The sequence below is a fragment of the Solea solea genome, chromosome 17 (genome assembly GCF_958295425.1).
Source record: "Solea solea chromosome 17, fSolSol10.1, whole genome shotgun sequence".
NCBI classification, from domain to species: Eukaryota; Metazoa; Chordata; class Actinopteri; order Pleuronectiformes; family Soleidae; genus Solea; species Solea solea.
The window spans coordinates 12,359,651-12,382,644 of NC_081150.1; the positions used below are offsets into that span (position 1 = coordinate 12,359,651).

At 41.8% G+C, this 22,994-nt stretch overlaps 2 protein-coding genes across 3 annotated transcripts in view; both read right to left on the bottom strand.

Annotated features, from left to right (window-relative positions):
* Nucleotides 1-598: 598 nt before the first annotated feature.
* rab32a (RAB32a, member RAS oncogene family) lies at nucleotides 599-16,001 on the bottom strand. Its single transcript, XM_058612877.1, has 3 exons — nucleotides 15,599-16,001; nucleotides 4,719-4,996; nucleotides 599-1,667 (listed from the first exon to the last, which is right to left on the bottom strand). Exons 1-3 carry the CDS (start codon nucleotides 15,810-15,812, stop codon nucleotides 1,518-1,520), a joined length of 642 nt encoding a protein of 213 aa, XP_058468860.1. The 5' UTR covers nucleotides 15,813-16,001; the 3' UTR covers nucleotides 599-1,517.
* Nucleotides 16,002-17,875: 1,874 nt separating this feature from the next.
* Nucleotides 17,876-22,994, bottom strand: part of grm1a (glutamate receptor, metabotropic 1a) — a 34,063-nt gene continuing 28,944 nt past the window's right edge. Inside the window, exons 8-9 of one of the 2 annotated variants that reach the window (XM_058612864.1) lie at nucleotides 21,901-22,834; nucleotides 17,876-20,235 (exon numbers count right to left, since the gene is read on the bottom strand). In XM_058612864.1, coding sequence (XP_058468847.1) covers nucleotides 19,431-20,235; nucleotides 21,901-22,834 — 1,739 coding nt within the window. In that variant the 3' untranslated portion in view covers nucleotides 17,876-19,430. The remainder of the gene's footprint in view (nucleotides 20,236-21,900; nucleotides 22,835-22,994) is intronic. The other variant, XM_058612866.1, reaches the window with a different exon arrangement.

A 22,994-nucleotide genomic window follows, 5' to 3' on the forward strand; every position in this document is an offset into this window, starting at 1 on the left:
AGGTTCTGTGTGTTTTCCGATACATTTTATATGTGGGGAAAAAAAAGGCTCTTGCTCGAGTGGAACAGAAACTAACATACAGTTAGAGTGTGAAATGTACTTTGTGTGAGCCTCATTACGACCATTAACCTCTGCTTTACCTCGTTTTGGCCTACATTTACAGCCATTTCAAACTGGATACATTGGTTTTCCCACTTTTTCAGTGAACAGTGAGGTCTCTTTTCATGTTCTGCCGTCACATGGCAAACTCAACTTAATGCCATTTTTAAATTGACGTCCCAAGTATGAACTGTGTTAATATAAAAATAAAGACAGCTAAATTAACCTCATTAAATTAAATTAAAATGAAATGAATGAATTGTATAACCTACATCATCTGCTTGGGAAAATAATCCAAACAGGAAAACAAAATGTTTTATCATTTTTGAGCCAAATATTGAGCTTTAAAAGTATAGCTTGATTTACTTATTCCATTGTTTATTAGCAAGTTATACGACTAGGAAAAAAACTCTATGATCTAGAGCATGCTGCAGTGTTTTGCTACTTCATACATAAATACATCAGAGATCAGTCGGTCTAATACTAGTATACAACACAAATCTGTTAAAATGTTTATTCTGTTTTTGTGCACATTTTTAAGTATTTTCACATGTAAACTTAATCTCATCTCAGTGTTAAAAAAAAAATCATTTTTAAACATATTTCATCTCAGCACAGATTATTAACAGATGATCACCCATATGTACAACAGAGTGTCGTCCTCTGATGTTTTTTTTATATATAATGCATGACCCAACAGTTTTACACTTTAATACTGGAGGACAAACAAACACGTCTCATATATTCCATCATCATTAGAGTTAAATACCGTCCGTTTGTGTCAGTGACAAGTGTGGACATCGTCTGGGTACTTTGATACTGTGCTGCTTCATTTTCATGTTATATATGAGAACAGCTTTCCACACAAACATGGGCGTACTGTAAGATTTAACATCCATGTTATGTGAGATAGATTTGTTTTACTTGAACGAGAAGACTCAAAGTGAAAGAAATTAAGAAAGCTGCAGGTTGTTTTCATGGGTCTCTCAGTGCATATTTTTCACACTTCTTCTCTGGTGCAGTATAATCCAGGCATTCAGAGGCTGTGGTGTCCAGGTGTAGAAGACTGGGTTGAGTTAATAGTTGGTGGTGTAATACAGACAGTGTCACGGGGAACGTGTGATGACACAAACCCCATTGTTTGGAGATGTAGGTCAAAGAAGGGGACAGCATAGTAACGTTAAAGTGTGACAATACAATAAAAATGGGCTCCTGCTTGGGCCTAGTGAAAAGCTACAGTGAGGAAATTTGGACACGAAGGTTGAATGAGCAGTGGAGCAGGGAGGTACAGTTCCTAGAGCTTTGAAGACCTGAAAGTGCAAATTCCTCTGAGACGCTGCAGTCGCGGGCCGAGAGCAAGAGGACAGGCACAGGCAGTGGAGCCTGCCAGAGGGAGGCTAATGTGAATAGATTGAGTGTCAGCAACAGCCTGACTTGCTCTCAGCAGCCACAGTCTCCTGATCCAGTTTGACCCGGTCTCCGTTGCTCTCCTCGTACGGCAAGCCTTTGTCGTTCGCCAAGATGTTCTCCACCAGGAAGCGCGCCGCTTCGTCCACGTTGATGTTGTCCTATGAAAAAAAAAAGGTCAAAACAGTTTGTCAGAGAAGCGGTGAAAAATATATAGACAGTGCAGACATGAGTCCTTGTCCTCGCTGTGCTGTGAAGTGATCGACAGTGCATTTACCAGGTAACATCCCAGGCCTTTATAGACATCTCAAGTCCACAGAACTCCTTTATATGAACCAGCTTGTTAAAGCAACAGCTGATAGATGGAGGCTATGTTATGTTAAATATCTGTCACAGGTCATTTCTTTTCTTTAACCATGTATCTATTTTTTATTTAACAGGACAGATGAGTCATTGTCAAACAACAATCGTATACCATGCTATACCAAGTAAGTGATCACTAAAGAAAGGTGGTACAAGAGTTTAAATACTTAGGAATCACTCTTGACTCACAACTTCTTTTTAAACGACAGATAAAAAACACTGTGAACAGAATTAAGTTTAATTTGTCTAATTTTAGGTTTGTCCCTTTGGTCAAGCCACTTTTTCTGTCTGTGCATCTCACACCTGGAATTCATACCAAACACAATACGTGAACTCCCGACCCTGACATGTTTCACTAAACATCTCAAAGCTTGGCTATTGGAAGAACAACACTGCTGCCACAATCAGGCCTAAACGTGTATATTTGTTTAATATTGGCTAACTGTTGGGGTACCTTTTCCTACTTTAAGACTAATTGTTCTACTTGTCAATGTTGTTTTATTAATCCTATCTAAACATTAACCTGCCGAAGGGACTAAAGATGGAAATTAGCCGTTGGCTATAATCTTGCATATTCACATGTATATGTCCATTAATATGTATTGTCCCTATTTTAAATAAATAAACTCTAAACTCTAAAGGCGTGACCTGACAAGCTGTGCACACTCGTGATCAGATCACCCATGATGCATGAAATGCCTCGACCAACAGGTCAAGCTTACATAAAATTCCATTTGCTTTTATCCTTCCAGTGGGTTTGAAACGTCTCTTGAAGGTCTTTCCCTGAGATCTATGTGTAGAGTACAAAAAACAATTCTCACAAATGTTCTGCTATTACTGCACTGTGAGATGATGCTTTGTTTTTTAACGCAGTCTGACCTGATGGCTAGGAACCTCTCTAAAGGGAACCACAGTGGTGTTAATGAGGGAGAGAAACAAGCTGCTTTTTCCACTTTTCCCCAACCAGATTAATCCTTCCACTCTGGGAACTACACTATTCTGGTCACAAGCTCTCTTCTCTAATCTTTAGGCAACCACTGCACTCCCATACCACACTGCACAGTTCCTTTGAAAACAGTAACAAGCCCCCATTTTAATCACGAGTACACTATCTGTTTGACATTTGTTCATCCAACCTCATCATTAGCCAGGCTGAATTGTTGACTTGACCATCGCAGTGATGAGTCTTGACGAAAACAATGACGTGATTGTGTCACTTTATGGAAACATAAAGCATATTTGTGTTACTTCAAACAGAAAGAAAGTGTCCAACTCCTGGAAAGAATTCCGATCACATGTTGTGGTGTGAACTTAAGACACAAAACAAAAACACACACACACACACTTCACATGACAGCACGTGATACAGCTGCAGAGCCTGAGGTTGTTTGGAATGAGTTAATGAAGTTAACTGTGGCTGCAAGAACATTCTTGTGCTTGGAAGGATAAGCTCTTGTTAGAGTGGTTATGATTCAAATGTGTGTTTTTTTAAAGACAGTCTGTAAAGGTTTCCTGAGGAGTGAGACAGTCAGAGAAAAGACATAACTGTGATGGGAAGGAGAAACACAGGGAAAACACACGAGAGACCATTTCCTGGAGCCTGGTGAATATTTGATTCCCCCACTTTTCAACCACTCACCAGATCAACTGCAAAATTCAAGAGTAGTAATTTATCACCAACTATAAGGAGCCTTTTGTTTGTGCCAAACTTGTGTCCTCCCACAGGTACCAGCTGATGAGTATGATGGAACAGAGAGTTTGTATTTCACTCACTCATCAAAGCAAACACAAGAAGGCAGCACTACACTAACCACTGTGGAAATTAGGTATAAGTGCATTTGTACAATTTTGTTTTTGAACAGCCTTGGCATCCCTTCCACTCCACCACGTCTCGATCTCAGAGGGAAATATTATTTTCTACAAAGCGTTTGTTCAACTGCTATAGTTACTACTTATTATGTACACAGGATTTTATGCACCACAATGACCAACTCCAATATTAATGCACATATAAATAAAACATGAGGCCATCATACACTGTCATACACTGACAAATGTCATCCTGGATAGCAAATGAATGTGGGTTCTTCTTCTTTTTAACGCCGCAGCTTAATACACTTAAACCTCTGTGATAATGAGAAGCCTCCAAAACAGTCGCACTTCATCAACGTCCACACCGCACACAGAAGTGTGAGAGTGCAAAGACACAGCCACTGTCACACCAATCTTGTGACAACATGACCAAAGTTGAGTAGAAACACCACAGAGCATTATCTATTATAGAGGCCTGCCCCTCTATCCCTCACTGCTCTCACAGCTCAAGGCTGCAACATCAATCAATGTCACGTGATACCATATCTCAACAGATGTCCAACAGATATTTTCACTGGTTTGGAAGCAGGGTGATACAAAAACAAACACGCATTATACATATCTATCAGTCACACAATTTAAAACAGGGATTCAGTCATCAGATTTCCGGCAGCAGTACTGCAGTTTGTACGTCGTCTTCTTCTGCTGCTGCTTTCTGGTCAGAAACTGGGGAATTTTGGTGCATGTGCAGAACGGCAAGAGTCCGACATCAGTCCGACTAAGCGTATACATGCAGGAGTAATCAGACTATGAATCAGTTATCCAGGTATGTTAGTCCGACTAAGACTAGCTCGATGTTAGTCAGACTAATGTGTTTACATGACATTAAGAAAATGCTGTCTTAGTCTGACTAAAATCAGACTTTTAACATGCACGTAAATGCACTGATTATTATGTTTTAAAAAGAAGTCACACTGGTCCATTTTAATACATTTGTGCTACTTATAGCTTCCCAGTCTAATGAATTGGTCTCTCACCTTAGCTGAGGTTTCAAACCAGCCCAGAAAACCAGTCTCTTTGCAGAAATTGTCCATTGGGGCTGTGTTGTTGGAGCCATCTTTCTTCTGGTCACACTTGTTGGCGAGCAGCACTGATGGGATGGGGCTGCCATTAGCCAGCTTCACCTTGCTGTCCAGGTCATGCTTCCACTTAGATACGGCCTCAAATGTGGAGCCTCGCGTCATGTCGAACACCACGAACGCCCCCACAGCCTCCTTGTAGTACACCCGCGTCATGTTCCCAAATCGCTCCTGACCTGGACGATGGGAGGAGAATTCAGTTTTATAAAGCAGTCGCCAGAGAAGTGACAGACACTTTGTGAATGATTTACAAAAACATGTGGATGTGATGAATCCATCAAAGCAGATCTGAACCAATAATGGTCTCTTGGAGACAAAACCAAGTGTCTATCCTCAAGCTTGTTTGCAGTAGATTGTGTTACATTCTATATTTCACTCTAATTCCCTCCTTTGTATGTGGCCGGTAAATGATGGTGAGGATAGAAATGGTTTCTGTTCCACCCGTTTCCCCTTATTTGCCATGCGTGTAATCCACACAGAGAATAGTAGGAATAATTTGCATCTATTCTCTGATAGAAAATCTGTGGGGAATTACCAGCAAGATGCAGTGTGTCACTATCAATCTAAAGAAGGCCTTTGTCTGAAACACACTTTTACTTTTGTCTTGTTTCATGTGGCTCTTTTAGATCTTCTCCTCGAAGCCATTCCCATGGTTTCATCCACAAAGTCAAGTGACTATTAGTTTTTCTTTTGAAACTGTTGTACTTTTTTAAAATTGTATAATCAGAGGTGCATTTTTAAAGAGGCGACAGACAACGTTCATGATGCCAGTGAGGATGCAAGGACGCAGTTACCATTCCTTAGAGTCAGGAAGGTACATCCGTGTAAAAAAACATTACTGCATTATTTTCTATTCATTGTTTTGGACACAGAATAACGCAGCTTCTTTGTGACATCAACATAGTCTTCAATTTCTGCAAGAACCCTGACCTGGTGGTCAAGTCAAGCCAGACTTGTAGGGGACCAACATACACATGGACGGTGTTGTTTTATGCTGGAAGATTCCAACACATCACAGACAACAACCTTATGTTAAAGTTGTGCTACTTTAATTATCACATTTAAAAGTCAAATAGAGCCTTAAAGTGAGATAATAAAACGAGGAACAGCCTGAACACATCACCTTTGCCAACAGTGGCTCAGCAGGAGAGTGAACCTCACGTGAAAGTCACTATAACACTTGTACAGTCCCCACCCTTTAAAATTATTGTGAATATATAAACTTTCAATTTTAAAGTGAATTGAACAACTAAAAACAGCAGAGCATCTTTATGGTTTTCACAAACGTCTTTGTTAGGGACTATTTGAGATGAGTTTAATAATTCACAGCAGCAGTTTTGTGGACTTTACTCAAAGTTAAACTGCAACCTAGGAAGACGACGACTTAGATTTTCACTCAAAATGGTTAGGAGAGGATCAAGACTCAAGACAGACGGTATATTTTCACAGTTAAGTCGAGCTACAATTGTGACAGCGTACAAAAAGTGGTGGGGGAATCGATTTCTAGAATGAAGTGTCTGACTCCGCTACACCAGGCAGTCATATGAAACCTTTCACTTTGTTGTAATAGGCATTTTCCAGTTGACCTATTACATCGTGGACCAAAACAACCTCAGCTGGCAAATATTGGTACCACGGTGTGTACCATTTTGTGTCTTTCTACCGCCTATTAACTTAAAAAATCTAGCCAATGTATTGTTCTTGTTAGTCCACAAATGCACCGGTGTGGATTTTTTCAATGTTTTTCCTCAATGTTGTCTTTTCCTTCTATAATTTATCTATTAATCAAGGGTCTATTTGAAGGCATGCAGTCGTAATTTGACTCTCAATCGCATCATCTGGGTGTCAGTCCGACTTTGAGGAATTCAATTTACTTAAGGAGTTAGTTTAGGAATTCTAATATAGTTAAAAAGTCTGTGTTCTCTCTCTCCCAGGGCCGCTGCGAGAAAAGAATGGCGTCATTATTTTCTTGAAGCCCTCGTTTGGGAGGTCAGGAATTGCGATTACGATACGACTCGCGATATGATGAGAGGGAACGGTCATTTTTAACATCATTATTCTCATTTTCATTTGAAAAGCATATTTAAATGACTGTGTGATATTTGTGCAGATCAGGGAGAAACAAAAGATGTCCTCTTCAGTCTGTAGAATAAGACGTGCATGGATTGAGACAATTATTCACCTAAAATGCAGTATTTTGACACACATTTTATAAAATACTGCATTTGAAAATTGCACTAGGCTGTATTGCGATTAATTGTTGAGTCCCATTTCCAGGAGTTTTGCACTTGAGTTTCTCATGAAGAAGTGTGTGCAGGCGTTAACTCAAAAGACGGATAGCAGGGGTGGTCTCTGACTTGCACAATGTAAACTGAAAACAGACTGTTGTGGTGATAATGTTAAAAACAAAAAAAGGAGGACCACAAAAAGCTGCTATGGTCCGTCTTTACTACATACACTATGTTTTAATGAGCGTGTGGTTTTTCTCTTCACATGTTTCACACGCACAGTGTTGCGTAAGCTTCCAAACGCAGTTCCTGTTCCTCAGTTTCATATGTCCTTTTCAGTTAGCAGTGACATACACTCTCATTTCAAAGTCTCTCTCAGTTTCGCGACGCAACCACAGGAAAACATTTGAGATATACAGCGTGTGTTCTCCACACCTGTATTTTATTTTTAGTTTCCATCTGTGACATAACAAGTCAGGTTTGCGGTGACTTGAGGAAGCGTTTGACAGATTCAGCACATGCGTCTGCTGCGCTTTCCAATTTAAGACATTTACAAAAAAAATGTCAAGTGGGGGGCAAGTGTAACTGTGCCTTCTATTACACACTAAACAGACTCCACTCAAGTTAACGTGTGAAATGCAAAAATGAACCGGGGAAAAAGGTTTGAGGAACTGTGAGCACAGCTTCTCCTTACATACTTTCACTTTACTGTGGGTACTTACTTAACCACGCAAGAGTGGCGTGGCGCACTGCGGGCGTGAGCAGGAGAGTGAATACACTGTGGGGCCCACAGGCCTGACAGTAATTGCTCATAATTGAGAGTCTAATTTTAGTGGCTATAACCCCAGGTAAATTCACTGGAGACACGGCACAGTGGGATAAAGAGCTGGTAGACTGAAATAAGAGTTTCATTTCCACTCCATTTAGTATTCATACGGCCCATAGTGTGGCGGCAAAGGTGGAAACTAAATAACTGGCTCGATAACTCTCAAAATATGTCTTCTCTTTTACACAAAAACTGAATTCAATCAGAATAATCATGTGACAATACTGACCAAATATTTTCAGATGTTGCAGGAGAAAAGGAGCTGTTAAAGAATACTTTTCACCATGTTTTTAAAGTCATATAACCATGAGCAACATAGACAGGTGTACAATGAATAAAGTACTGATTTTCACAACCTTTAAAGTGTCTCCTGCACTCAAGAGATTGATTGACGGCACACACCGTGACTGAAAACTGAATTATAGGAAGCGGATAGTGTGCAAACTTGTCCTCGGCTTACAGACGTGCAGAGAGAGAGAACGCATATATTGTATGCGTGTAATTCCTCCAATTCTCTTCTTCAATTCTCTGGCTTCACAAAGATTTGAAATCGATGGTGAGCCAAGTGCTGTCATTTATTTCTTTTTAGGAATTGAGTTCTGCGGAGGGCCATGACAGCACATCATTGTCTACAATCAACACACTGACTTTCTGACACGTGCAGTCCTTATTGCCGGGTCGATATGTAAGCAGAGCCAGTCTGGGGGGGGGGGGGGAAAGAGCTGGATGGATGGAAAAGACTCATATGGAGTGATTATATCAATCAATATCACCGCGGTGACTGCAGCAGCATCATGTGAGTGCGCGCGCGTACACACACACACACACACACACACACGCACTTACAAGTGCTGCAGGGGGTAATGTGTTACTTTGGGGTATCGATAATGTGCTGTAGTTTCACAGAAAACGGTACAAGAAAAACAGTACATCTAACTTTGACGGTGGGTTAGTCAATATTTGAATAGTGGCATCATTTATTTAATTTACAATGCACATTTTAGAACATCTTTGGGAGTTTAGCAACTTTTAAGTCGCTTGTCAACTCTCTTTTATATTCTTTCTGCATGTCCATCAGTTTAATGATAACCAGATTTATTTGTCTTGTTCCATACATGCTTAAATTCAAAAGCTGTCACTATGACCCTGCTAAAGGGAGCTATACATTAAATCATAATCATTGAAGTAGGTGCTTCAATTGATGCTTATCCAATCAGCATAAAACACAGTAATAGAATGAGCTGCGTGAACAGTGGTGTAATTACCCAGCCGATGCCACAGAGGAGCGTGAGACTGCAGGAGGGGAACAAAGACGCGAGCTCAACGTGAGGCAACTAAATGGAAGGAAGTCTGAATCTGTCTGTTTGAGAAAGACGGTGAAACTGCTGTGGAAATTCAAAGGCTTTTAAATCAAGGACATTTCAGTGGAGTCTACAGCATAGATGAATGCCAGATCATGACCTCAAGTACAATCAGGCTCGCTGGTTACGAACGCGTGAACCTTTCCGTTACGAAAACCAGCAGATGAAGAAAGAAATGGTTCAGTTGCAGCCACACCATATCATCTGTGTTTGTTGTGTGGGAGAAACTGAAAGAAAAAGCAAAGTCTCATCATTATCCATAGCCCTAGCAACCCCGTTTCCCTCTACTGTTGTACGTACTGCTTTCCTGTGGGTGGGTTACCATAGAAACTGTCCAAGCCAGACAAGGCAGCGGCAGCAGCAGCAGCAGCAGCAGCAGCAGCAGCAGCAGCAGCAGCAGCAGCAGCAGCAGCTTCTGTTGTCAGGAGGCAACTGGCTGTGAAACTTCCCAACTCTCCCGCCCAACAGCACTAAAATAACAATAAGACATCACAGGGCTGGAGCGTTAGGGTCGTGTTCAGCACACATGACTGGCACGCTCAAATCTCGCTGAGCAGCATGCGAGACGTGACTTTCAGTTCACTGTGACCTTTAGAACGGAACAGAGTCTGAATTGAGAGAAAATCCTCCAACTTTACGACGCATTACCCCTTGTTTCCCCTCAACATGAAGCCTGGACACATGTTTGAAAGAATTAAAGCTCAAAATCATCCTGTTTGTAGAAACAGTAAGACGAATGATCACACTGTGCCACTGAGCTGACGCCTATTCTTACCACTGACTGTTGGGCGATAAATACTCACAAATCAGGACAGAGCAAATTATGGTGGAAATAATTTATAACTGGGATGCACAATGGCCGAGAAGATCGAGTGCTGAAAATGCTACTTGATGCCAAGAAGCAGTGAAAGATTTGACACAAGTTCAACTATTAGAATTTAACCCTTTAACACCTAAGCCTCAAGAATGTTTGCTTATTTTAACCATAAAAAGGGCCAGAAAATGTCCTGTGACTAAGTGCTTTTGCCTATTTTTCCAGAATAACGTTCAATATCTGGAAGTTATATACAATTTACTGCTGGTTAAAATACTGTGAACAATTTAAAATGAAGAAAAACAAAAAGGTTTTATTAAAAAAACAAACAAACAAACAAAAAAACACTCTAGTTACATGAACACCAGTTTGTGCGTGTTAAATTTGAACAGTATCACACATTAGTCTGAGTTTTTGTACAAACACAGGCCAGAAAATGGAAACTACAGGCGTTTTTCCAGCTCTCTCCTCTCTGGTGATTAAAACTCTGATTCTCTGACTTCCTAAAACAGCAACTTCTCAGCTTTTAGAAACCATCGGTAATTTATGCTTCATGTGTCACAATAACCCGTACACTGCCTTCTGTTATTTGCGGTTTCTCAAATCTCATCTCCTGTAATGGTCGCGTCATTCTTGAATGAGTGTGAGTGTGCTTAAAAAACTAAATTGCTTGGCAGTAGTTGCATTTCTCTGAGTACTTCCCCGTGAGAGCTGACACGATCAATTTATCAATCAATTAGTCAGTAAATGTTCAAGCGCCGCCTGGTTAGTAGAATTAAAAAAAAATAAGTGTGTGTCAGCTGGATTTGGCTAAATTTGAGCTGATTAAAAGGCAAAAACCAAATCCGAATTTGACTAAAAACAAGCAAACATCTGATAAAAGACAGAAACACAAATCCACTTGTGTGTTCCATGATTGTGCCGAGGTTTAGCTGATCACATAGATCTTTTCTCCTCAGGGCCGGAGGTGAAGCCACAGACTGGATGTTACCACTGCAGACCGAACGTGTCACTTATGTGCAACCTGCTGCTTGTACAGGATTGTTTGGTCCTAAAAAGGTGATGGGATTTTTTTTAAACTCTATACCATGGTGGTAATCATCCTGTCCACTGGCTGAGACGGATCCAGAGGAGAGTAGCAATTGTGGGTGAAAAGGGGTGGAGAAGACACCAGCTTCACACCGACTTCCCATGGTGCCCTCGTCTTGTACAGGCCTCTGATTACTATCATTCCTCCCGGGCTGTAATCACTATTAAAGGTTGGTAAAAGACAACACAACTCTGAAGTTGCCCACAGCATCACCGAGAAGATAATTCCTCCTCCTCCTCCTCCTCCTCCTCCTCTCCCCTGCATGATTAAATGGCTTAATCGCTGCTCTTAAATCTTAAATCACTTGACAAATATACCTCCATCTTTCGCTCTTTCACACCCATAACTTATTTTATCCTGCGAGTGTCTTCAGGTCAGGCCTTGGTGTAGGTGTGAAAAATGAGGTTCAGTATTTGTGTCACCTGACCTGAGAGTCTAACACGCGCACGTGCGTTCCCTTGTCTCTATGAATGATATCAGTCTGAGTGCGTGTGTGTGTGGCAGTGTTTTATTTACCCTCGCAGGTCCTCGCAGTGAGCGCTGTCTGTCGTTGACAGGCAGACGGCCTTACCCGGCGCTCAGTCACAAATGCCCCTGCTCTCTGAGCGACAGCGCACGCACGGGGTGTGTTTTGGGGGGGGGGGGGGGGGGCAATCTGTCCATGACAGACATGCAAGTTTTTTGTCCAACAGTCCACCCCCTTCCTCATACTGCTGTAAGCGATGGAATAAATATAAAAACGGCAAACAGCAGTCTTCTAACCATCTGTCCTGATCTGTCTCAGCCTATGAGGTCTGCTTGATTGAGGGAGGAGATAAAAACCTGTGTTCAAAAGTAAGAATAGAAAACATCCAGAGGCAGATTTTCCAGATTTCGTCTTTCAACGAGGGTGAAAACAATCATCATTAACAAATGACAGGTGAAGATTTTCCATCTTGGTCTGAGTTGAGAAATATCTTCATTCTTTTTTTGTTACGTGCCCACCAGTGACACTTGGTCCAAGCCTTGAAACTGCAACGCTCACTCCGCACTTTTAAGACCCTCTCGTAAGGGGGCGGGACTTCATTCACAGAATGTAAACCGTGTCCGCCATCTTTGCTAACAGTTACGCTCACGGGACCAAGTGTCACTGGTGGGCACGTAACAAAGAAAAGAATGAAGATATTTCTCAACTCAGGGGAAATAGTAATATAATGCTAAATTCAAATTGGTGAAGTATTCCTTTAATTCAAATTTAAGAGGCTGGGCTCTTCCTCTGCAGGTTTTAAGACAGGTTTTTTTTTTTTTTTTAAAGTGAAGTTGCAGCAAAGCAGAACGTGGTGCATTTGCATGCAATGGATGCAGCCAACTGACTTCCAAGATAGATTAAAAAATAAACAAATAAATAAATAAATCTGACCACTCAGGCAATAAACTTAATGTGGGTCAGACGATAAGCTCCAACTCTCACTTTCAGGCCAAGAAAGCAGGTCAACTTGAAACGTCAATTTCCTCTGCGATGCATGCCAAGTACAGTCAAGCTTTAGTCTAAGGGGCGCGACCATCTTTGTCGCTTTTATGTCGGTCAAAATCAAGCGTGTCATGAAGAAACCTGGTGTAAAAGACCTGAGATAGTGGCACAAACACAGATTTCACCAGTAATATTAATGAGGACTCCACAGAGTTTTGTTCTGGCCCACTAGCACAATCCAACTGTGACATACATTTTCATACAACCAATTAGACAAACATATCTATTCGTTCTGAAGCAATAATAAAGTAGATCCACTTTCAAACCAAAATGGCTCCGCCCTCAACTCCGACGTCACCATTCAGCCGCATATTCTTCACACATACGGGACAAAATCCTTTCAGCACAATCTCTTCTTTCACCACTTTCCCAGAAAATCATTAACTGACCCCCACTGTTCACGCACACGCGCCAAACTCACGATTGTTCAGTGTGGTCCAACCCATGACTGATGAAATCATGCACAGTGAGATTTCACGATCTATAGGGAGAATGTTTACAGGGTTCACATCAAGACAGAAACAACCTTTGGACTTTTGCCTGCAAGAGCAACATAATAAAAATATATACATATATGTATATATACACACACACACACACAACACAGTTGTTTGAATCTGCATGAGTGAAGACCCACCCCCACCTAACACACACACACACACACACACAGACCCCTGCAGCCACGCAACCTCATGACTCCTAACATAAATATCTGCATTAAATTAGTCATGTGAGCTCTAGTAAATGTGACCAAACCATTTCCCCAAGTCCTAACGTCAGGCTGATTTTTTTGGTCATGGAGACACTCGGGATAAAAACATAACGGGATGTCACAGTTCTCCCTCGTTCCTTCATAAGTGAAATGTAATTTCATTTTTTTCTGCTTCTCCTCATCTCGGCTCACTTGCCCCTCCCACCCAGGACATCCTCAGACTCGTCTGTTTGCCGTGTGAGATTTTCCTACCTGGAGATGACAAACAGTGAGAGTTGGAGTGAGGCGTCCTGTGTGGGAAACCTTTATTTACACTGTTCTGATTTCTCAGTCTCAGACTTGCTTACTAAAGCTGCTGGAATGCACAGGCGTGTGTGTGTGTGTGTGCATGTTTTGCTTTTCTGGGTATAAACACAATATTTTCCAGGACCAGTCATCCTAATGGGGGAACAAAACCTGGTCCTAATGAGGTCTACATTCATAAATAAATATATTTTTTACATTTCTTTCTCCTTTCATGGCCACTGAAGCGATTTCAATACACTTTTTGACATTGGCCTGTTCTCACAGCTTTGAAAGAGCTTTGACCACCAAACATCTATCGCACACATTCACAGCCACCGGGAACCAACCTTCTGCTCGGATGATAACCTGCTCTACCACTGATCCACAGCCACCTGGTCTGATTTATTATTAAGATGTGATTTGAGGAAAAGGTTATACTGTAGGTCCATTGTGTAACAGTTTTTATATCTATTTATATAAGTGTATAAATCACTTTAAAATGGGACTTAAATTAAGCATTTTACATGTCATTTGGGAAAGAGTCTTGCTTTACAGAGGGTGCCAAGTTTCTACAATAGCCCAAACAGATAAACCCGAGTGAGTGGAGGAGAAAACAGTTTGCAGTGTCACCATTAGATGTCACTCATTCTTACACTGTGGGCCTTTAAGGATATGTTTACTGTATGTATCAACAGGTCATGGTTAAGGTAAGGGACTTTAAATTATTGGAAATCAATTCAACCTTAATACAGTAAGAATGGTTGTTTTCACGTGTACTTTATATATTTGTGATACAAACCTATCCATGTGAGGATATTTATTTTGTCTAGGGCAACACAACTGTAAAGTGCTTTTTCAGGGTTAAGGCCTGGTTTTAGGGTTAGAGTTAGATTTAGGGCAATCTTTAGGATGAAAAGAGCCATTTTTGTCAGCTCTCCACCCAAATAAAATTAATCTGGAGCCACAACATTTATTTGACCCAAAATAATAACATAAATACCATATAAAAGAAGGCTACTTGTGTAATTATGTAGACCTAGTTTTTCCACTGTTTGTTAAAATCAAAATAATGCACTTGGAAATAAATAAAGCAATATTTGGACATTATGTAGTTTGTGGCCTGGCATTAGTATGTATGTGGGTGCAAAGATGGACACATGACTCTGAATGTGTACTTCTTCATGTACACATCGCGTCATTAAAGTGTCAGGAATGGCTTTCCATATTTCTAGCATAAGTTTGTAAAGGCTTTTTTAATATCACAAAAAAACACTTTTAGTTATCGCCTTGATCTCTAAATCTCGAGCCACGGGTTGCAGACACCATGGATTAGGGTAAGGGCAACAAGTGTGTGTGTGTTAACTGAGGAGTTTCCAGAAATAGAACAAGAATAACAGGAGAATGTACACAGACATTTGAAGGAAACTCCACTCACAGGTGAGAGTGAAGTCACTTAAAAACCCTCCACATATTTTAAAACCAGGGGGAGTTTTGTAACGATATTATAGTGAGTGCCATTGAAAGGGATGAAGGGTGGAGGGGCGACGCTCGGTAACAACAACGTGACCTACATTCCTCTGACAATTACGAGCTGCCGTGACCATAAAGTGGAAAAGACAACAACGAGCAGACATGACCAACCGGTCTTTACTGTTTTTCTTTTTCCACTTTAATACTTCCCATTAATACTTCACTATCTGTCAGCGTAGCTCGAGATTAAATGACAGCGTGTAGCAGGCTCCACATTTAAACCATGAACCACTTTTAACCATGAACCATGTTTCCATGTATTGTGTGGTTTCTATTTCGCAGGCCACGTGAGAAAGTAACAACTCCTTCCTCCTGCGTTGCGTGCGTCACGCCACTTCTCATCCAATTTGGCACATCCACAGCAGACGACTGCTGCTGCTGCTGCTGCTTTCGTAACGCGTGAAAAGTGGCGAGTCCCTTACCTGCGATGTCCCACAGCTGTAGCCTGACCAGGGTCTTGCTGTCCCAGTTGATGACTTTGAGTGCAAAGTCGACCCCGATCGTCGCCCTGTAGTGCTGCGAGAAAAGCTGGTGCACGTAGCGCTTGATGATGCTGGTTTTCCCGACGCCCAGTTCCCCGATCACCAGCACTTTGAAGAGATACTCCTTACACTCTGACACCGAGCCTCCGGCCATGCTGACTGACGCCCGACACTGTGACACTCCAACAAACTTTTGAATCAAACTCAGATTACTTCTGCTTTATCGCTCATAGAGGCTTCCGGCGGAGAGGGTGCAGCAGCAGAGGGACTGAGGGCTGGTCAAGAGACTGAGGACTGAGGGACAGACACAACAGAAGTTACATTTGTCTCCCCCCTTTTCTGATTCTCCTCCTCCTCCTCCTCCTCCTCCTCCTGCTGCTGCTGCTGCTGCTGCCGCTCAGCAACCACCTGATAAGTCATAGGACTCAACCCGGAAATATCAGGGAAACTTGTGAGATGTGTGATTACAGTAAGCTTTTCATGTTTGGAAGGAATCACACTCACACACCTCAACATGGTTCAATTGAAAAAAACAAAACAAAAAAAACAACAGACTGAGATTAATTTATAAATAAAACACTAAATCTAACCTTAAAGCTGCAGTGTGTCACATGAATGTCACACAATCCTATCAGTTCAGGGTTGCCAAGTTCCGGAAAATAAAATGAGGAACTATACTGTACATCCAGCCTATTCAAATGGTGGCCCGTGGGCTACATGCGGCCCGTGTCCAACTTCATAGTGGCCCAGCCTGTGGTTCCACCAGAAACACTGAGGAAAAACTAGAGAGACACTTTTTCACTGTCCCTCAAAGATTCCTACATACATTCCTAAAGTAGTCTGATGAGGTTTGATAGCATCAATAGTTCTTTTGAATTCTGTTAAAGGCACTTTGAGACGTTTGTGGGTCATTTAAGACATTTGTTTATCTTAATTCAAAGAGAAACACATTCTTATAGTGTGCACCTTTTTGATTTCATGCACTTTGAGATGACAAACATGTTTATTTTTTATTTAAGTTGGCTAATACTGTGCACTTTCTTTCTTTTTTTTTACACACTTTGAGGTTGTACAAAGGACAGGTATGACCAAAATCCTTTTATTGCGAGTTCTTTAATTATATTTTAATGTACATTTAAACTGGCTGCAGGAAAATTAATGTCTGGCCCAGCTAAATTTATTGGTATGAAAATGTGTCCCAACTGAGTTTGTAATTGAATTGTCCTGCTGTACATATCGCACCCCCCCATGTACCTGATATACTTTACATTAACCCCACACACTTTCACAGCTGAGTAAAAGATAACAAAACGAAATAATGTGTAAAATAAAGCGAAACCCAGGACTCACAGCAAGTCAGACGATCAATTAAAAGTCGTTTTCTGTTGGACAGTAATAGTGATGACAGACAGATGGAGAGCACCGGACAGCAGGAGGAGGATTATATTTTCCCTCGTGCAATCTTCATTAGTCTAATCTGTCATTTTTGCACTGACTGGATAATCAAAAATAAACTTGGAACAAAGTGCGTTGCGCAACTGTTCAACACAAACACGTCTTTTATTTTTAAAATATGGAACGAATCCTTATTTTACAAAACGGTTGGCAACCCTATAACATCAGTTCCACGCGACTCTCTCTGTATTTCTTGGTGTAGCAGTGTTTTGAATCGTGTGTCGCCCAGTGACACTCTCATGCTGCACAACAGGAGCGGAATTGCCAAGAAGTACGACAAAAAAAAAAAGGTTTGTGGGAGAAAAAAACTGAGTGGAGTTGAGCCCGTTTTGTAATTTACAACTCTATGGTGGAAAAGAACAATTAGAAAGAAGCTCATCGAATAAAATCTATGCCTGCATAAGTCCATGATTTCTTAAGAATGTGTCTTTTGTAACTTTGGTATTTAAAATTCTTCCTAAGATTGACCTTAGTGACACAAACGTAAAAAAAAAAAGTAAACACAGCAGCAGAAGACCAGCAGCTCCTGTTTCCTGGAGAGCTTAAATTGCTGATTTTCTCTATGGACTTCAGTGTGGGCAGAAAAGGCTGTCTTATGGTGAGATAAGTATATAAATATTCTTAAAATGTAGTTGCTTTTATTAGGTAAGCTGTTTTCACTGAGGCCGAGTGTCTGTGTCCCAGTCATGGTGACAGGCTGGAGGTGCATGTTAACCAGCCTAATAACACAACCAGTTTTCAGGCAGTAACAAGTCTTCTTAATATAAATACTTGTTTTTATTTTACAGCATTGTTCAGCTTACCCAAAACATAAAAGGCCTATTTCATTCTAGATCTGACAGTGTTTAAGCAGCTGGCTCTCTCGTATATTTTACATCGGTTAAAATCAGTTAACAACTTACACTATAATGGACTAAAACATTTGGAAATACAATACAATTGCACTACGCACTGTATAGTCTCGTACTCGGTAATAATTTGCATTCTTATAGGTAAAGAACTAAGAAACTTAACCTGAAGTAACTACTGAAGTTTATAATGCAAGATTTAAGCAAAAGAAAATCCAAACATGTATCATGTCACTACTAGAAGCATCTAATCATCTGTTACTTTAACAACTGAATATTATCAAGAGGATACAGTCGACTCAAGTTAGCCTAAAAGTTACCCAAAAACCAAACACACTGCTCCTGAACAAGAATATGAGGACAGTTTTTCAAAATGTATAAACTTTTTCTCTTTTTTTTTTTCAGTTGACATTCTAAATATAGAAACATTTATCAGTATTACAAACATACCACCTGTGTGAAAAACAAGAGATGGCTTAACAGTATTACAAACTTTGAGACCTTGTACAAGTACTGTGTTTTTTCATTACAATGACACAGCAAACTCACTTTTATCACATCCCATGCTCATAAAACTTGTTCTCAGGGTCATGACTGAGTGTAAACGGAATAAACGACATAGCCATCATCTACAATCACACGAACCTGTATCAGCTACATCGTAGAAATTCAAAGAAGGGATGTAGGTTGATCTTTTTTCTTTTTTTTGTTGTTTTTTTTGTTGTTTTTTTCGATTGGCACATTGTCACATATCGTACAGCGCGAGCCTTCAGCGGACTCTCGGTTCACGCGATCGTATCTTTGTGTTGTTGAGCACACTTTGCAACACATAAAAGTAATATTTAACTTTACTGCACTTGTTAATCTATCTGTGTTCTATTCAAACAGCAGTGAGGTCTGACGAGAGAAAGCTGAGGTGAAACACACTGATGAGAAAAAAAGAGTTGGCAGAGAGGAGCAGAGCTAATCAGAACTGGCATGAAAATGCACTTGAGTGACTGTGGTTTTAAGAGTTTGGTGTCCGGCGGCATCTTAAAATGCACATAATGTGCACAAGACTGGACTTTTCTTTACATTTCTTGTTGCAGACCAGTCAATTGTTCCATGAAAACCACAGCTACATCCCTTACTTCTCAATGTTGTGTTATTGGTAGAAGATTTTGGCACAAAAGCTTATCAGTTTTGGCACTCTGTTCTCAGAAAGGCTTTGTGTCAGCCCTTCTACAAATGTGAGCACTCATGGATGATTCCTACTTACAATTTGGCATCGGCCCCTAACTCATAAAAAGCAGAGTAATAAATACGAGCAAGCGAATGATGGAGCAAAAAAGAAAAGAAGAAGAAGAATGTCTTGAAAGGTAAATATTGTGTGTTCTCGTGTGGTTGTGTAGCTGTTTGTGCAAATGCAATGTCACAACGTGTGATGAACAATTGTGCTGACAGCCACCGTGTCAGTGCCTGTTTTGCTCTCACAGTGTCGAGGAGCTGTGTGCGAAGTCTTGGAACATGTTTGAGGTGTAGACTGAGCTCGGAGGACTCCCGAGCATGGATTCCACGGCAGGGGAGCCACTGACAGACTCCCCCGAACAAATAGAGTCCCTGAAAGGGGAGGGGGGAGAGAGGGCCAGGGAATCCTCCAGAGTTGACTTGTTCTGAGTTACATCCTGCATCTCCCCCTCCTCCCCCTCCTCCTTGGCGTTATAAATGTAGCTGTGTAAGAGGTCCAGTTCCTCGTCCTCAGACCCTTGCTCTTCAAATGCTCCCGCACGTGGAAGCGCAGAGGGTGTCAAGCTCAAAGGCTCGTCGGCGGGCACTGCCTTCGAGCATTGTGCGTGATCATTCAGTGCGGGGACGTGGGAGCTGTGTGTGTCCACCACAGCCCCCTGCAAGTGCTCTGCAGTGCGGCTCATCAAGCGAGGGGGTAAATGAGAATCCGGCTTATTTAACTCGGGCGTCAGCCTCTGCGTCTGTCCAGAGCAAGTGGGATTCCAGAGGGGGCGCTGCACGTCGCTCTCATCGTCTTCCTCCACCTGGTTGTACAGAGATTTAGCACCCGGCTGTGCTTGAGGGATATGCTGGTCTGTGCCAAGGTCACAGGCGGGGGGCTTGCAACTGTGGGGGTCGGGGGTGTTAGTTAGGGGCCTGATGACTGCCGTCTGATTCAAGCCGGCTTCCTGTTTCCTCACATGCACAGACAGTCTGTGCCACACATTCCCCCCCCTCGGAGGGTGTCTTGCACCTGATTCAGACCATGACACAGACTTGCCATTAGAACTATGAATGAGATAAAGACCCAAGTTACTATCATTGGAATGCGGGAGGTGGAGACAGAAAAACTAAATCAACACAGCAGCAAAATGACACAGGGAAGCGGCAGCATTTCAACATTTTAGATGCATGTTAAAATACTTTTGTACCACACGTCTCGACACGGACAGCTTTCGCCACTCACGAGCTTTAACGAGCCTTAGAGTTATCATCGTAAACAGTGATTCATAATGTGCTGCAGACAGCATTATGATCTCCAAACTGCTTCAGACAATTAGCTTACAGAATTAGGAGCCGTTCAGCTCGTTTACTCCTGGCTAACAAAGTGGTTGCATTGTTGAAACGGGGAGACATGCATTTTTAAAAATACTTCTTTTGGCGCGTGAACTTGTCTGAAGACTTTATAGTTTAGTGCAGAATGAGCTAAGACTGGCTCTAATTTGATTAGTTGGGGGACGTGGGGAGGGAAAAGGGCATTCATGCTGACAGAAGTTAAATGTGAGGTTAATTCAGGATAAATCAAAAGCAGTAAGGTGGCAGGTCTCTCTCTGAAAGGGCTGCAATGTCACAAACATTTTTCTTTCTTTCTTTCTTTCTTTCTTTCTTTTTTTTGCCAATGCCAGCCAATAAGTGATGCTCATTAAAATCAAGTAAAAAAACAGAATTTGTCTACTCAGCTTTCTACAAAAACTCCACCTCTTGGTTGTAGACTATGAATGTCTTCGTTAAGACTTTATGGACAAGCTGAGTTACAATTTTTACGATCAGTTTAGGATTATTTGGCTGATGAGAATTGGAGTTTCTCCATTGGTCAGTGTCAGGTGACAGTGCAGCTCTCCAGAGACGGAGTTGAATGACCTCCCATGCCAAAACATTTGCCAGCTCTGACACTCTGCAGACAGTGTGCAGCTCACTTTAAAAGGTTCAAGGGTTAGAAGATTAGGATTAGAAGAGGCTGCATAGCAAAGGTGCGAGACAACACATAGACATATTGGGATCACTCTCATACTCTGCCACAATTCTTACTTTAGACACGTGTCCACGTGTGTCACTGCTGTGGATCTCAAAAAAGTTATATGCAAGTCTTAAGTCTAATTTAAATGCGTGACGTCTATATTCTCTTACTACTATCACCGGCATGTTAGCATAGCCCATTAGCTTCAAACGTCCCACTTGAGATATCAATTCGATTTAGATTCATTGCATTGATAATTCTTCACTCTTCACTCTCACTCTGATAAACTTCAGTGTTTATGGTATCTAAATACTTTGGTTTTACATAGACTGGGGTACTGGAAAGTTAAATGTACAACAACAGCATTGACGCATAAACACACAAATATTCTCGTGACATAATGAAAAAAAAATACGCAGAAACATTTTCCTCAGGTGTTTCTGGTCTCAATCACTAGTTCCAGGTCCTCATATGATGTTTTTTTTTTTTTTCTTTTTTTTTTAATTAAGTTCCATTAAGAGAAGCTGGAATTGTCCAATAGGTGTCTGGTTGCAGTTGACGTCTGTGAAATTGCAAATCTCATCACCTGGAAAAGACTACGTCCCCTTTATACACAGTCTAGACAGGTAGGTCACTGCACCATTTGAGTGTTTAGGCGTCCTAGTCACCCCAGAAGTCATCATAAAACTGGATAAACAACATAAAAGGTCACTCACTTAGCATTTCCGGGAGCAGGCTTCTTCCGCCGGAACATGTTGAGGAAGCTGTTAGTTCCACACTGAGCAGACTTGCCATCTCCGACGTGCATTCGCACCACATCGGAGGTCGTGAAGGCGCTTCGGACGTTCCTCTCTGGTTTGGCGATGATAATATACATCTTGGGGGTGAACATGCACCCGAGGGCCACTGTTACACTCAGACTGACAGAGAAGGACGTGGTGATGATCTTGTAGTTGGAGCCGAAATAGATCGGCACAAAGGCCAACCAGATGATGCAGGTAGTGTACATCGTAAAGGCAATGTATTTAGCCTCATTAAAATTGGCTGGGACGTTCCGTGTCTTGAAGGCATAATAGGTGCAGCTCATGATCAGCAGGCCGTTGTAGCCCAGTGGCGCCACCATGCCTACGTTGCTGGTATTACATATGAGGTAGACCTCACGAATGCTTGGATATGACTTGATGGGCTCTGGAGGCTCCAGAATGATGAGTGTAATCTCCAGTGTCAGCTGCACACTGATGAGCATGAAGGCAATGATCACCTGGGCCCAGGCGCTCATGAATCGGGGCTTTCTGGTGCAGATCTTCTTCTTGCTGCCAGCCAGAATGCGGGCAATGCGGTTGGTTTTGGTTACAAGGGCAGAATAGCACATGGCAGACGAAAGACCCACCAGAAGCCGCTGTAAGTAGCAAGAGGGCACCGTGGGACGAGCGATTAATGTGAAGGGACAGATGTAACCGAGGAAGATGCCTGCCAAGATGATATAACAGAGTTCCCTGCTGGAGGACTTCACCACGGGAGTATCGCGGTACTGGATGAACACAAAGGTGACAAAGGAGGTGATCAGGATGCCCACACAGGAGAAAACCACAGCAACGATGGATTCCACATCTGCCCAGTCGAGGACCTTCAGAGGCAGCGGCTGACAGCCTGGAAAGAGCAGAGGAAAGTGTCTGATACATTTGCTGCTGGTCCGACAACCCACAAATGAAAGGTGCATCATGACAGAAAAAAGAAGCAACGTGCAGGTGGGGAAATGAGAGACATGAGGGAAGTTGTGAGGGTCTGTAGCAGAGATCAGGTGTCCAAG